The 15291-nt window shown below is 40.6% G+C and overlaps 1 protein-coding gene across 4 annotated transcripts in view; it reads left to right on the top strand.

Annotated features, from left to right (window-relative positions):
- NUP214 (nucleoporin 214) overlaps window positions 1–15291 on the top strand; it is a 99010-nt gene that overhangs the window by 12678 nt on the left and 71041 nt on the right. For 2 of the 4 annotated variants that reach the window (XM_082468092.1, XM_082468090.1), the window contains exons 10-14: window positions 2624–2750; window positions 5418–5579; window positions 8775–9252; window positions 10552–10727; window positions 12943–13037. In XM_082468092.1, the coding sequence (XP_082324218.1) occupies window positions 2624–2750; window positions 5418–5579; window positions 8775–9252; window positions 10552–10727; window positions 12943–13037 (1038 nt within the window). Of the gene's footprint in view, window positions 1–2623; window positions 2751–5417; window positions 5580–8774; window positions 9253–10551; window positions 10728–12939; window positions 13038–15291 lie in introns of all 4 variants that reach the window. The other 2 variants (XM_082468091.1, XM_082468089.1) reach the window with 1 other exon arrangement.

Raw genomic sequence — 15291 nt, 5'->3', positions numbered from 1 at the left:
ATCCTCCCAGACCAGGGCTCGAACCCTTGTCCCCTGCATCAGCAGGCAGATTCTCAACCACTGCGCCACCAGGGAAGCCCAAATTCTGCTAATTTTAAATATTTTTTCTTATTGCTAAGAAAACCAGGAGAATGACCTAAAATTTCTTTCACTTCTGAACATTAAAATGATGAACTGTTTTTCTGCTACTGTCCTGGTGTTAGGTGTGGCCACGTGACTGAGTTCTACCTATTCCAATGGGAGCAGCAGTTTCTGTGCTAATTCTAGGCCTGGCCCCTAGGAACTGTGGGCCTCCGCCATTTGCTCTTCTCTTTGTCACCTGGATACAAAGTTGGTTAAGGACTAAAATAATGGCTTGTGTAGCCACAAATGAGGAGCTTGGATCCCTGAATAAAGCTGGTAGGACAGCCACTCTGCCAACTTGAATACCCAATCAAACTCCAAAAATCTTCTGTAATGTTGGCTAGTACATATTTGGATCTATATTTGTTACAGAGTGTTGGTATACCCTAAATAGTGAACTAGGCAAAAAGAAACAAAATAATACATGGACCAATAAAATACAGATGAAGTAGTATCTGTATCAGAATTTGACATTCCACATTAAGTACCACTACATTAAATAAGGCATTAAGCAAAAGAATCATATGCAATAAGCAAGTGGAGTTTATTCCAGGGGTATTTTTCTATCTCATATGTAAATGTTTAAGTGGCAACTCCTCTTGTATTTTTAAGAGGCATCTTAAACTAATACTGTCTGTAAATAAACTCTTGTTTTTCTCCCAGTACCTGCTCCTCCTTCAAGTTTTTCCCTTCTTTGTAGGTTAGTCTCCATTCCATCAATTGCTCAAGCAAAAATTATGGAGTCACCTCTGACTCTCTTTCTCTCACATCTCACATCTATCAAAAGGTAACGTTTGGTCTACTTGCAAAATGCATCTGCATTCTGACCATTTCTCACAACTCCTCAGCCAGAAACTTTTCTTTTTAAAAGTCTACCTTGAGTTTAAAAATGTTTTGTGCACCCCATGCACAGGTACATATGCCTCTTCCTTCAGTCGTTCAACATTTATCCATCCTTCTCTGGGCAGCAAGGTGGCCAACCATAAGTGCATAGCCCTCAGGGTCACAGGCCAGAGTTCAGCAGTCTGATTTGCTGCTCTTGGATTAACTTCAGTAAGAATTTCTTAGTAGCACAAATATTTTATGTATTCACACATTGAAAAACACTTTTATTTTTGCTTTTTATCAAAATAATTATGTTCACGGTTGAAGAATCAAATAGTGGAGAGAGGCTTATAAGTGAAAAATCACCCCTGCCTATCCTGTCCTGATCTGTTCTGTCCTCGAAAGGGGACCACTTTTAACTTGTAAACTTTTTCTTTTAATGGTTACCTCCTTATCCCTAAATAATACTTTGCTTTATCACTAGTTGTTGATTATTAATGTTAAACTATTGGCTGTTAGGGCAAATGAGGATTTAGCTCACATGTGGCCTTCAAACCCTCCCTCCTTCCTTTCAGTAGGATTATAGCACTGTTTTAGTTTCTTCTGTTGGTTATCTTTGAACTTTAAGTAATCATTTTTACCTTCATTTCTTATGGTATTCCCATACACCATCTCTCTTGATCTTCCGAGCTGTGAGAGGAACATCTCAGCGCCCCACCCTTGCCTTTAGCACACCTTCCCCACTCTCACCTGTAAGCTGTTGTCATCTGTGTCTCTTCTTTTGCAAAATCAAAGCTGATACTGTGTGTATTCTGTTCCGCAGTGATTGGCAAGCCTTCTTTATTTTGTCTATAGATTGTTTTTCCAAGGTGGAATCCATTTTGTTTACGTTGTTATGAATATGACTGTTCAGTCCATGGCTAAGTCATGGAGCACGATTATGTTCCCTTTCCTGAACAGTTTTTTGTTTTTCTGTTTCTCATTGAGCATTATTCCCCTTTGATTCGTGCTGCCCAGTTTTGGTCAACGTTGAAAGGTTAGATTTTTAAAAACCAGGAATCATGTGTTGCAAGGAACAGATCCCACTCAAGCAAACTTGAACAAAGGGGAGTTTATTGGAAAGATGTGGTTTCTCAATTAATCCAGTGGCAGGAAGATTTGCCAGTGTGAGGAACTGACACCAGGAACTAGGAAGACAAGAACTAAGGTTACCTTCTGTCACTGTGGTCAAGTGAGCACAGGGCATCTGGCCAGCTTTATAAGCTGCTCTGCTCAAGACCTCACTAGAGATCCCCTGGAGATCCTGCTTCCCGTCCCAGATTTCTAGGAGCAGCTACTGACTGGCTTAGTGCAGCTACTAGATTTACCCTCTGTGTTCAGGAGTCTGCCGAGTTGTGGTGGACGATACTTCAGAGAGTGTTCACGTAGTGGTTATTTATTCACAAGGCAGGAACTTTGTATGCCAGGAACAGACAGACAGGTTGACTTGGAAAAGTAACCCCTCGCTTGCTGGGGGACTCATAGCTTTTAGACTCTTTTTCCAGATTTCAGAGTCTCAGCCAACACATAACTCTAAACCACGTGAGCTGTCTTTTTTCTTCTCTCCTGTTGAGCAGTGCTGGAGAAAGCTCTAACCAACATGGCATTTTCTTCTTCTCCTTGTTCTTTTGTCCAGAGTAATTGGGAATCTTGGCTGCTGGAGGATTCTAGCCGAGCTGAACTGCCTGTGACAGACAAGAGTGATGATTCCTTGCCCATGGGAGTTGCCATAGATTACACCAACCAAGTGGAAATCACCATCAGTAAGTGTAGTCTGACATAGCTTAGTGCAGAAGTAGTCTTCTTCCCATCATGGTTAATATTCAAATCCAGCTCTATATTTTCATGATAGAATCTACTCTGCTGTGCACTTTTAACTTGTTGTACCATGTTTCTACTTAAAGAGTGAGAGAGTGTGTTGTACAACGCTCATCTAACTTGAATGGATATTCATTGACCGAGGTCACATACTCTGTGTGTCTGAGCGTCTGAGTGTTGGCGTGTCTGTGCGTGCTTTAGAATACGGCTGAAACACACAGCGCTGATTTCATAGCTTTGTCTCTGTGCCCCTTCCAGGTTCCCGGTGCCTCCCAAGGGGACAGCACCCCACGGCACGTGGGTGCTGCATACCAATACTTGGTTCGAAGGCCTGGTTAGAAAATGGAGGCCTCAGGCACAGGCTTCCAGATGGGGCCTGAGCACATGCTCTGAGTCTGTCTTCTCCCCTGCTGAGGTTCGGCAGGGCCGCAGTCCTGTGAAATGTGAAAGTGAGACAAGACATATTCTTTCTCACAGATCTAGAGAACAAACTAGTGGTTACCAGTGGGGAGAGGGAAGAGCTGGGCAATATAGAGATGGGGGAGTGGAAGGTACAAACTGTTGGGTGTAAGACAGCCTACAAGGGTGTATTGTACAACATGGGGAATATAGCCAATGTTTTGTAATAACTATAAATGGAGTGTGACCTTTAAAAATTGTATACAAGAATAAAGTAAGAGAATAACAAAAAAGAGAGAGAGCAAAGGAAACAGCATAACCAACAGCATAACGAAAAGGCAGCCTGTGGAATGGGAAAAAAAAAATTCCAAACCATATATCTGATAAGGGGTTGATATATCCAAAATATATAAGGGACTCATACAACTCAATAGCAAAATAAAACAAAGTAAACAACCTGATTAGAAAATGGGCAGAGGACCTGAATAGACATTTTTCCAAAGAAGATGTACAAATGACCAACAGGTATATATGAAAAGGTGCTTAACGTCACTAAATACCAGGGAAATGCAAATCAAAACCATAATGAGTTATCACCTCACACCTGTTAGGACGGCTGTTATCAAAAAGCTAAGTGATAACAAGTGTTAGCAAAGATGTGGAGAAAAGGGAATCCTTGTATACACTGCTGGTGGGAGTGTAAACTGGTGCAGCCAGTATGGAATAGAGCATGGAGGCTCCTCAAAAAATTAAAAATAGAACTCCCATGTGAGCCAGCAGTTCCACTTCCCTTTCCAAAGGAAATGAAATCTGGATTTTGAAGAAATAGCTGCACTTCTATATTCATTGCAATGTTATTACTGCAGACAAGATATGGAAACAGCCAAGTGTCCATCAGTGGATGAATGGATAGAGGAAATGTGTTTTATATATATATACAATGGACTGTTCAGCCATAAAAAGGAAATCCTGCCATTTGCAACAACATGGATGGACCTTGAGTGAAATAAGCCAGACACAGAAAGACAAATACTGCATGACCTCAGTTACATGTGGAATCGAAAAAAGTCACACTCAGAGAAGCAGAGGCAAGCGTGGTGGTGGCCAGGGACTAGAGGGTGGAGGAAATGGGGAGGTGTTGGTCGGAGGGTAGAAACTTTCAATTATGTTATGAATAAGGTCGGGGATCTGTACTTGAAATTTACTAAGGGCGTAGATCTTAACATAGACACACTACTATATATAAAATAGGTAACTAAGAAGGACCTACCCTATAGCACAGGGAACTCTACTTAATACTCTGTAATGACCTATATGGAAAAAGAATCTAAAAAAGAGTGGATATATGTGTATGTGTAACTGATTCAGTATAGCGGAAACTAACACAACATTGTAAATCAACTATCCTCCAATAAAAATTAAAAAAAAAAAAGTTTTCACCACACACACAAAATGGTAAAGTACGTGAGGTGGTGGATGTGTTAATTAGCCTGATTGTGGTGATCATTTCACAGTGTATACATTCATCAGGTCATCATGTTGTATACTCTAAATACGTACGATGTTTGTCAGTTTTATCCCAATAAAACTGGGAAAAAATATTTGTTTACAAAAAGCCATATTCGCGCTTTGTGCTTCATTTTAGAAAGGTGTACCCGTCAGACACCACTAAGTTCCTTGTCCTTTCCCTGGTCAGGCTGTTTGGTCTGATTAGCTCATTTACTCTGATTCTCATAAAGACTTAATTGACAAAATACATGCTTATGATTCAACTGTGAATGAATATAAAGTAGTGGGACTCACTTCTCTGTGCCCTACCATGTGTTTTCCAAAGAGGCTCATCTGTCATTTGTTTTTAACTAAAGGAGTCGCTTCCTGGAGACTCCTGTCTTGGTCAGGGGAATGCTAAACCTACCTCCCAAACACCGGGGCACACGTAAAAATCGGAGCTTTGGGAGTCAGAGCCACTGCAGGACTGCTAGGGCTTCCCTGTAGGGCTGGCGGGATGGTGGCCATCTGATCATGGTAGTAGCTCTTCTTTAAGGAGCTGTTTCATAAAAGGCTGCTCAGATCCAAATCAGAACAAACCAACTCGAGCTACTGTAGAGATGAGTCCTGTGAAGCGTCTTTTGCTTCCGGCAGTCTTCCGCTTCTGGGCCCAGGCCCTTCAATCGACTTGGCCCTTTTATCACCTTTGTTTTCTTTTTTAACAGATGATGAGAAGACTCTTCCTCCTGCTCCAGTTCTTATGTTACTTTCAACAGATGGTGTGCTTTGTCCATTTTACATGATCAATCAAAATCCTGGTGTTAGGTCCCCCCTCAGGACACCAGAGCGGCTCTCATTGGAAGGAGAGCGACAACCCAAGTCATCAGGTGCGTGCCTCCCCCCGTTTTGGCCGAGAGGGGATACTGAGGGCTTGTACAGGAGTACTTGCTGGGATGAATCCTGTGAGGACACACAGTGGTTACCTTTATCAGCCAGTCTGTCTTATCGAGGCAGGACTAATCTTTTCCTCAGACACGTGCACATACCTGCCTTCTCTCACCCCCAAGCTTTATTCTCCAACCTTTACTTTAGAGAAAAAGGAATCTCAGCCCGATGGATCCCATTAGGTAATTTACTGACAGTATCCTATTATAAGACCCTATATTATGTGGTCTGAAACCTAACATGTTTAATCATGAGAGGTTGGTTAGATAAATGATTGTACATCCATACAGTGAAATGCCATGTAACTATTAAAATTGTTATATTTATTGACAAGGAAAGGACAGAACATATCGTAGAAGAGCACTGTATACTCTGATTCCTTTTTTATGAGAAAAGTATGTACATAGAAAAGATACTTGAAAGATGTTAAAATCTAAATAGTGGCTATTGCTGGGTGATGAGAACATGGGAATTTTCTCTTTGTATTTAATTTTCTTTAGTTTTTTTTCCCCCTCCTCTTTGAAGATATCACTTAAGTAATATATGTTTATTGGAGAAAAATTAGAAAATACAAAGACAGAATCACTACAGAACCCATCATGCAATAGCCAGTCAGCATTTTGGTACATATACTTCACATACATAAATGCATGCATATAAATGCCAATCTGCATTTTCAAAATTTTCACAATGGCAGTGTATCACTTGTGAGAACAAAATGAACTTTTTAGAAGGGCATTGTTTCATATTTTGGAATTTTACTAATATTTCTCTTTTTGAATACTGTGAGTATATAACTAGTAAGTTTTTTCTCTTCTAATATAGCTAAAAAAGCTCATACTGCCACCAATTCTGTATCTAGGAAGAAATGTTGACCAGTTGGGTTGGATGTGGTGGAGAACACTTAGGGGATCTTTTCTCACTGCTTCCCAATGCAGAGTGAGTTGTACTTCATAAATAGAGCCACTCAGATACTTGGGCTCCTATCAACTGGCAGTGTGACCCCAAGTAACATACCAGGTGCCTTGCATAGACTGTATCAGTGTTGTTGTGTTGGGATATCTCCGTATCTGCAGTGTGTACTCTGAGTTATTTTTTTCCCCTTTAAGTGGTGCTGAGTCCCATGAACTACCTACACTCAGTTGCTGGGTCTGTCTGTAACAAGCATTGTACCCTGTGAAGTCGGGAGCCTGTGGGATGATGTTTGTTTCTGAGCACAGTTCAGTGTGAGGGACTTGCTACAAGCCCCTTATTCCCCGAGCACGAGCAAAGACCAGTTTTACTGTTTGCCTCTCCTAGAGAAACCCCATGTTCCCTCATGCTTAGCCCTGAGGTAACAGCCACGTTTAGATGAGAGGAAGAGAGCCACTGAAGGGGGAGGAGGTGTCCCACCAGTTCACCAGCTCTAGCTGAAGCTGGCTCATGGGTTCAGAGGACATCAGTGGTTCTGCTTGCTTCCACATTCCAGCGCCAAGGATGCTGGGTTGAATGATCACAAATAGCAGCATGATGGTTTTCAGATATTTCGTTCCATTTTCAGTGGGGAAGATGCCTATGATTTCTTTTGGGTTTGGCATATGCTTTTTGTATTGGTCTACTAAATGCATGGAAGTGATTAACACATGTGCTTGGGTCTCTAAGGAGGTAAGCTCTTGTTGGTTCCATATTTATTGTGTAAAGGAAGTATTAACAGAATAGATAGGCTTGCATTATATACTATCACAGAAGTGACAATTTACCTGGGGGTCGTTGTTTTCAGAAAGTGGCATTTTCATAGTTGTATCCTAAGTATTTCCTTGCTTTAGACATAGTGAAGATAAACTGTCATCTCTGGCAATTTGGAAGAACCAAGACCCATAAATGTATTGATAAAAAATACTGCTTTCTTAGTTAGTTATTTAATTTGGAGAATTAACATGTTTACTTTATAGAAAGTTTGGAAAATAGAAAAAATTTTAAACTTGCCTTTTATGGTATTCTCTTTCAGTGTTTTTTCATAAACATCTTTCTTCATAGTTGTGATTATATTGTATGCATAATTGGTATGCTGGTCTTTTATTTAAATTTTAAGTGTTTTCCAGGTTCTTAAATAATTTTTATGATTCATTTAGGAGTGTTTAACACTCTATTGAATATATTTTACCATTTGGGTTGTATTAAATATCTTTTTCATTTTTTAGGTTATTTCCGTAGTCTTTATTCTTAAAATTGGGATTACTAGGTACATGTTCTATGATTTTTGAGACATAATGCTAAAATGCTTTCTAAAAGACTGTGCTAAAAAGGTACCTGGTAGTGATAAAAAGTTTCAGGTTTGTTTTACCCTTTCAAACATAGGGGATTATATGTATTTTCATTTGGATAGTTTAGAGGACAACCAAAAATATGCCTCATTTAAATTTGTATTTCTTTGATTAGAGAGATTGAATATATTTTCTTTTTGTGAATTAGTTTCCCAGCTTATATCTATTAAAGTCTCAAAAATTTTTAAATCTCAATTTGTATGAGCTTTAAAAAAGATAAAACATATTACTTGTCATTTGCTGCAAATTTTTTTTCATTTACCTTTTGGTTGTATAAGTATTTCTGTACATAGTCAAATCTTTATCTTTTGTGTTTTTTGTTTTTTTTTTTTGGTCACTTTTAGGTTTATCAAGTTGATAGTCTCTAAGAGACAACTCACTTTTTGCCTCCTTTGTTTTGAGATATATATATATGCTTTGTATATGTGTGTATCTTTAATTAACCTGGAGTTGTTTTAGTGACTATTATGAGGTGTAAGTCTGAATTAAAGTTTTTCCCTGATAATAAAATATTGCAGAATAACTTATTTTTCACTGTAACATCGAGAAGTGTATTTTTTCTGCATTACTCAAGTGGGTGTTCATGAAGTCCTATTAGTCTAATGTCTTTTTGCATTTCCTTTTTCCTTCAAAGCTTAGACATCTTACCATATGGAATGTTTGCTATGGAAAGTCCAGCATCAACTCCACTTCCCTTTTTTTTTCCCCTTGTGGAACGAGAACCATTATTTCTGGCTTCATTCTTCCACAGACCCACTTGCTTTCTGTGATGTGGACCTCCACTGTTACGGGGTTAACTTCTCCCTTCCTTTTTCTCCATGTTTCTCATTGCAGGAAGTACTCCTACTACCCCCACCTCCTCTCAGGCCCCGCAGAAGCTCGATGCCGCAGCAGCCGTAGCTCCTGCCTCTGTTCTGCCTTCATCACCGGCGGCTCCCACCTCCACCTTCTCTTTGCCTTCTGCCGTTGGAGCCCCTGCTGTGTTCTCCTTTGGCTCTTCATCCTTGAAGTCGTCTGGTTCTGTCACGGGGGAGGCCGCTCCGTGTTCCAGCGCCTCTGACAGTTCCAAAGCAGCCTTGGGCCCTGGAGCGTCCTCCTTCTCTTTTGCTCCTCCTCCTCCTCAGGCCTCCCTCGTACTCACCCCTGCGGCCTCTCCCATGGCACCTTCAGCTGCCTCATTCTCCTTTGGATCATTGGGTTTTAAGCCTACCCTGGAAAGCACGCCAATGCCAAGCGTGTCTGCTCCAAACACAGGAATGAAGCCCACCTTCCCACCATCAGCCTCTGCAGTCAAGGTCAACCTTAGCGAAAAGTAGGTAACACTTAAAGTTTGATGGATAGAAATACTGCTTGTTATTCACTAGAAATAGAGTCGCTGTGAGTGGAGTTATTGAATAGATTTTCTTTTCCTTTTTCCCATAGTAATACTTGCAAATGGTAAAAATTCAAACAACATAAAGGTTTGCATTTCATCAGTGGACAGAGTCCAGAGATGTCTCATAGAATTTTTTTTTTTTACCTATTAGAAGTTTATATTTAAATGCTTGTTTTGCTTTTTCAGATTTTAAATGTAGGAGATATTCCTTACTTTTAAAAAATGAAGCAATACAGACTATATATCCCTTAAGGAAAATGAATCTCTCTAGTCCCTTTTCTCCCTTGTGTCCACTCTTGACTCTCTGAACTGTTTTCCACATAGCCACTGAGTGATCTTGTGAAATTGTAAATACATCAGATGACAGTCCCCAGCGGCTTCTCATTGCTCTTTGAGTACAATCCAAACACTTCAGCGTGGTATTCCACTTTCCTCCAGATCTGGGTCCTACTAACTCACTCATATCTTATTTTTTACTTCTTTATCTGCTTGTTTTGTTCTCACCACTAGCATGTAAGCTTCTTGAGAGAAGTAATCCCTTATACCTTGTAACCCTTCCTAAGATAGCCATTGAGTATAAACACTACCAGTTTTCCCCAACTCTTCTGTATTATCTCTTATTACTATGAAGGGGCTGCTGGCCGCTGTCGTTGTTAATATTAAATTTGCCATGCAGCCACTTCATTCTAAAGGTTGCCTAGTATTCCATTTTGTGGCCACACCATAATTTATTTGACCAGTCATCTGATGCTGGATGTTTAGATTGTTCACAGACGTTTGCTTTTTAGGTGAAACTTACCTCCCCTGCCCAGTAGATGGTCAGCATCCCAAAGATGGGGACCTGCTCTCCTCTTCCTTCCTCATTCCGCAGAGATGATCACCCCACAACGAGTTCTCAGTAATTTCTTTGGCAAAGGGAGAGCACTAAACCCTCCTAAGTCCAGTAGAGTCCCACCCTCTTTCTTTACCCAGCTTGATAGAATCGACAATAAATGTTTTATACCATGTCATGTTAAGTACTTATTAGATATTTTCACTGAATTTTTCATTCCAAATAAGCAGATGATAAATGCTTTCATGCAGCTTTCACCTTTTATAAGAAATAGCTAAATGTTTGCATTTCCTGAAGGCAAAAAAGTATGGATAGTAAGTTATCCTTTGATGATCGCTCATGACCAGCGGGAAAGGATCTCACAGCGGCAGGCTATTTTGATCCATTCGGGCTTCCATTTTCAGGTTCACGGCCGCGGCCACCTCTGCTCCTGTTCACAGCTCACAGAGCGCACCCTCAATGCTGCCATTCTCCTCGGCCTCCAAGCCAGCATCCTCTGGACCTCTCAGCCACCCTGCACCTCTCTCGGCATCATCCAGTTCCTTGTCATCCAAGTCCTCAGTCTCTTCCTCAGTATCGGGTATGATTTTAAGCAAACTGCTTTAGAGCTCAATCCTGAATTCCCAGATGAATATTTTTCCAAGTTGTGGGACTTCCCTGGCGGTCCAGTGGTCAGGACTCCGCGCTTTCACTCCTAAGGGCACGGATTCAGTCCCTGTTTGGGGAACTAAAATCCTGTAAGCTGCACGGCACGGCCAACAAAAATTTTTCCAAGTTGTTTAAAAATCCTTACTTTTAAGGACTGTTGTTTAAATCCTTTTTCTTGCTTCCTGTAACTCACACTGAAGTCCTGTGGCTTTTGTACTCTGGATTGGGAAGGTTCACAGTGGCCTCAGTGCTGCCATGCTGTCTCCATCTTGTTGTGGGACATTTATCTTCACGCAGAGCCTGCCCTACGTGAAGATCGGTCACAGAGCAAGTCTTTAAGCCACATAGATGAGAAGGAGCCTACGGTGGCTTTATGCTTATTTCCTCTGATGACTGTCTTTGGGTTTTCACACTCAGCCCTACTGCAAGCAAATTTATTAAATAAAGATCATAAATGGGAATAATTATAGCCAAGTTGAAGTGCGTTATAAAACCCCATGAGTAAATGTACCCAGCCTATCTCTTTCTTCTTTCAAACCTACAGAAAGGTTGCATAAATTATATTCTGAATATCATGCCCTTCCCTGAGAGTCAACACTTGCTAACATTTTGCACCATTTGCTTTATGTCTTTCCTTTTTAATGTAATTTTTTTTCTAAAACATTTGAAAGTTAATCGCAGACATGAAACACTTCACCCCTAGGAACTTCAGTATGTTTCCTAAAAATAAGGGCACTCAATACATTGTCACGCTGAGGAAATTTAACAGTAATCCAGTCTACAGCCGGTATTCACATTTCCACAGTTGTCCTTTTAATGTTCTTTGTAGCCGTTTTTCCCCCCCTCCAATCCAGGAGCCACTCAAGGACCACACGTTATATTCCAATTTTGTCTTGTTAGTCTCAAGCAGTTTCTTACCTTTTTTGTCTTTCTCAACATTAACATTCGTGAAGAGGTCAGGCCAGTTAGTTTTGTGGACTGTCCCTCAATTTGGATTTGAGAGTTTCCACATGGTGAGATTCACATGAAACATTTTGAGCAGTAATACCACGTAGGTGATGTGCATCACATCACGTGATTTCTTTTTGTCCTGACGTAAGTGACGTCAGTTTGCTCACATGGTTGGGATGGTGTTTGTCAGATCTGTCTCAGTTTTTAAGTTGGTTGCTTCTATGAATTCCAGTGATAATACCTAGCCAGACATACTTGGGTAGCCATTTGGTGTTTGAGCGTCAGGAATAATTTTATCTTGATAGATATTGAGCAAGCATTGAGCTGTGAAATTCCTGAAATCTTCTCTCTTACCTATTGCTCAGGAGAAAGGGCTGCCTTGTGGCGTTTGCCAAAGTCACGTCATTCTGGGACTTGTCATCAAATTCTGAAAAGCACCTGTCGGTGACCCAAAAAATTAACAAGCCTTCCTTTAGTCTTTTCCCATGTCTTTACAGTTTGGGAGAGAGGAGATGTACCATAACACACGTACATTTTCTCCGTTTCCACCGCTTACCACCCAGATCTCCCTACGCGCATTGACATATTTAATTCTTACAGTTTGGTGGGTCTTGGATTATTGGATTGCAATCCCAGTTGTACACTGGACGCAGTGGGGGATCCCCTCCCTAACCGTTTAATCAGGCTCTCTGGAGATGAGGCTTGGGTATGAGTTTTGGTGTATTTTTTTAAAGAACTCCTAGGTGATTCTAATGCGCAACAGGGTGAGACTTGTCCTAGAGGCTTCCAGGAGGGTCCTGAAGACCTTGTGAGTTCTTACAGGGTGATGGGGATTACTGTTCTGGTGGTCTTTAAACTTTGCCCCCAGTTCCCAGAGGTGCATCAGGAGCCTCTGCGGGGAGTAAGGATGGGCCAAGTGGACAGCCTCCTGGGCCTCCACACCATCCACATGCCTATATTATCAGAGACACTCCAGTTCTACCTGCTTTACAAAGGAGTTTCCTGTTTTAAAATGTAATATGTGTTTTTTAGTTATTTGGGAACTGTGGGTGTCACTCTTGGTAACAAAGATCATAAACGGGGGCTAGGGACAATGAGAAACTTTTTTTTTTTTAGATTTGAGGAAAGGATGTTCGCGATAGGAGAAATAACGGGAATAAATACTGTTTGTTTTAACTGACTTCTTGTTCCAGCAGGGCGATCTGCTCAGGGTGGTCCAAGTCCAGTGCCGTCGATGGTGCAGAAATCACCCAGGATAACCCCTCCAGTGGCCAAGTCCGGCTCTCCCCAGGTACGTTTAAACTCAACCTACAGTGCTGTGTTTACTAATTTACTGCCCAAAACATACATGTTTATAAAATGGGTTTTTGTGTTTTAGAATTCACACCTTTGAGATAGTATATAGGATTATGTGATAGGAAATACCAAAGTATGATCTTTGAATATTTGTAATGTGAGCTCATAAAAGCCATTTATCTCAACCCTAGAGTCTTAGAATTGTTTTCTCTGCTGGTTCCTGAGCTTATCCATGTTATGTTCCGTTTGTTGAATTCTCTTTATGTCTGAAGACTATGGTGTAGCCCCTGATTTTTTTCTATCATTCCCAAAGTAACCAAGAAATCTACCCACTGCCTTCTTTTTCTTTTTCTTTCCATAACAACTCAGTTTATTTTAGTTACTTAGTTTTTTACTAACATAGAATACACATGGGGGTAAAAAAGGATACATATGACACATGTCCACCTCAGTGAATTGTCACCAGCTGAATACACCTTGGTAACTAACACCCAGATCAAGAAATAGAACATACTAGGGTCCCAGAGTCCCCCTCATGTTCACCTTTCTGGTCACAACTCTTGCCAAACGGGTCTCACTATTATGATTTCTAACAGCATAGCTTAGTTTAGCCTGTTTGTACCTTCTGTAAAGTGGAATCATACAGTATATATTCTTGTGTCTGACTGTTTTGCTCAACATTATGTTTGTGAGATTTTTCCGTATCATTGTTGCTGTATGGAATTCATTGGGCGACTCTACTACAAGTTTCATTCCATCCTTGACAGGCATTTGAGTAGCTTCCGGGTTTGAGTCATTGTGAATAGTGTTGTTATGACCGTGCTAGTTGACGTCTTTGGGTTAATATGTGTGTGCGTTTTTGTTGGGCAGACACCTGGGAGTGGAATTGTTGGGTCATAGCCTATTCGTACGTTCCTCTCAGTACGTTCCTCCTAGGAGCGTATGAGTTCAGCCGCTCCACATCCTCACCACTCTTCGTATTTTTCATTGTTTATTGTTGTTGTATTTTGTGGTTTTGATTAGTATTTCCCTGATGACTAGTAAAATTCAGCTTTTTTTTCATATGACTATTAGCCATTTGACTATCTTCTTTTACAGGGTGTCTTTTGGGTTGTCTTTTTCTTACTGATCTGTAAGAGTTCGTTCCTTGTTGAATATGCACATGCATGTGCAAACACATACATATAATGCAAATACTAATACTTTCTCACTCTCTGAATTGCCTTTACATTCTCTTTGTGGTATCTTTTGATGACTACAGTTCTTAATTTTAGTATAATTCAATATATCAATTTTTCTTTTATAATGAGTGCTTTTTGTATTCTGTTTTAGAAATCATTTCTTATTCCAAGGTCAAAAAGATGTTTTCCGAAAGTTTTATTATTTTACTTTTCATATTTAGATCTGCAGTCTATCATCTCCATTTATTTTTATGGTTTAACTTAAAGAGCATTTTCTGTCCATTTCCCACTTGATTATTTGAGTGCCCTCAGAACAGTAGTCATGTCTTTTCCTTCTGTCCCTCTCCCAGTCAACCTCCTTCCTGCCCCCAGCACACACCTGTACAGGCTCCACAGTAAATGGCCAGTTTACAGGTGTAGCTTTTGGCATAAAGCATGACACATGGCATTTATTAAATAAAGATGTTTTAATGAATGCTTATGCAGTCTAAAAACTCTCCATGTGTTAATTGCTGTAGGTATCAAATAATCCGAAAGCCATCTCAAGTTATAACATCTCTAAAGCAGAATTCTTGATTTCCATCTTCCCCAGAACCTGTTCCTTTTCTAGTATTCCCATCTCAGTAAGCAGCACTAACCAGGTAGTTTGCTCTACCCCCAGTCCAGAAGTCATCCTAGATTCCTCTCTTTAATAGCACCTCCCCCAGTCCATACTAGCAAAGGTCTTGCCAGCTCTGCTCTGTGATGTGTCATATGTCATAAATCCACATCTCTGTCCCCTGCTAACGTCGTATTTCAGGCCATTATCATCTCTTCCCTCATTAGCCTCCTGACTCCTCTTCCTATTTCTCTTCCTACCTGTCACTGTCATCCATGCTCTATGTAGCAGTAGGAGGGATCCTTTAATATCATAAATCAGAGGATAGTTTAAACTCTCCTAAAACTCCGCTAGTACTTTTCCAACTCACTTAGAATAAAATCCAGACTCCTTGGAATAGCTTTACACGACCTGCCTCTGCCTGCCCCCAGCTCCCTCCCTGACTTGATGTGCCCACATTCACTTTATGT

This window comes from Balaenoptera physalus, assembly GCF_965194825.1.
Source record: "Balaenoptera physalus genome assembly, chromosome: 7".
In the NCBI taxonomy this organism is placed as follows: domain Eukaryota; kingdom Metazoa; phylum Chordata; class Mammalia; order Artiodactyla; family Balaenopteridae; genus Balaenoptera; species Balaenoptera physalus.
The sequence above is the reverse complement of the archived record's forward strand: the minus strand, read 5'-3'. Positions and strand labels throughout refer to the sequence as shown.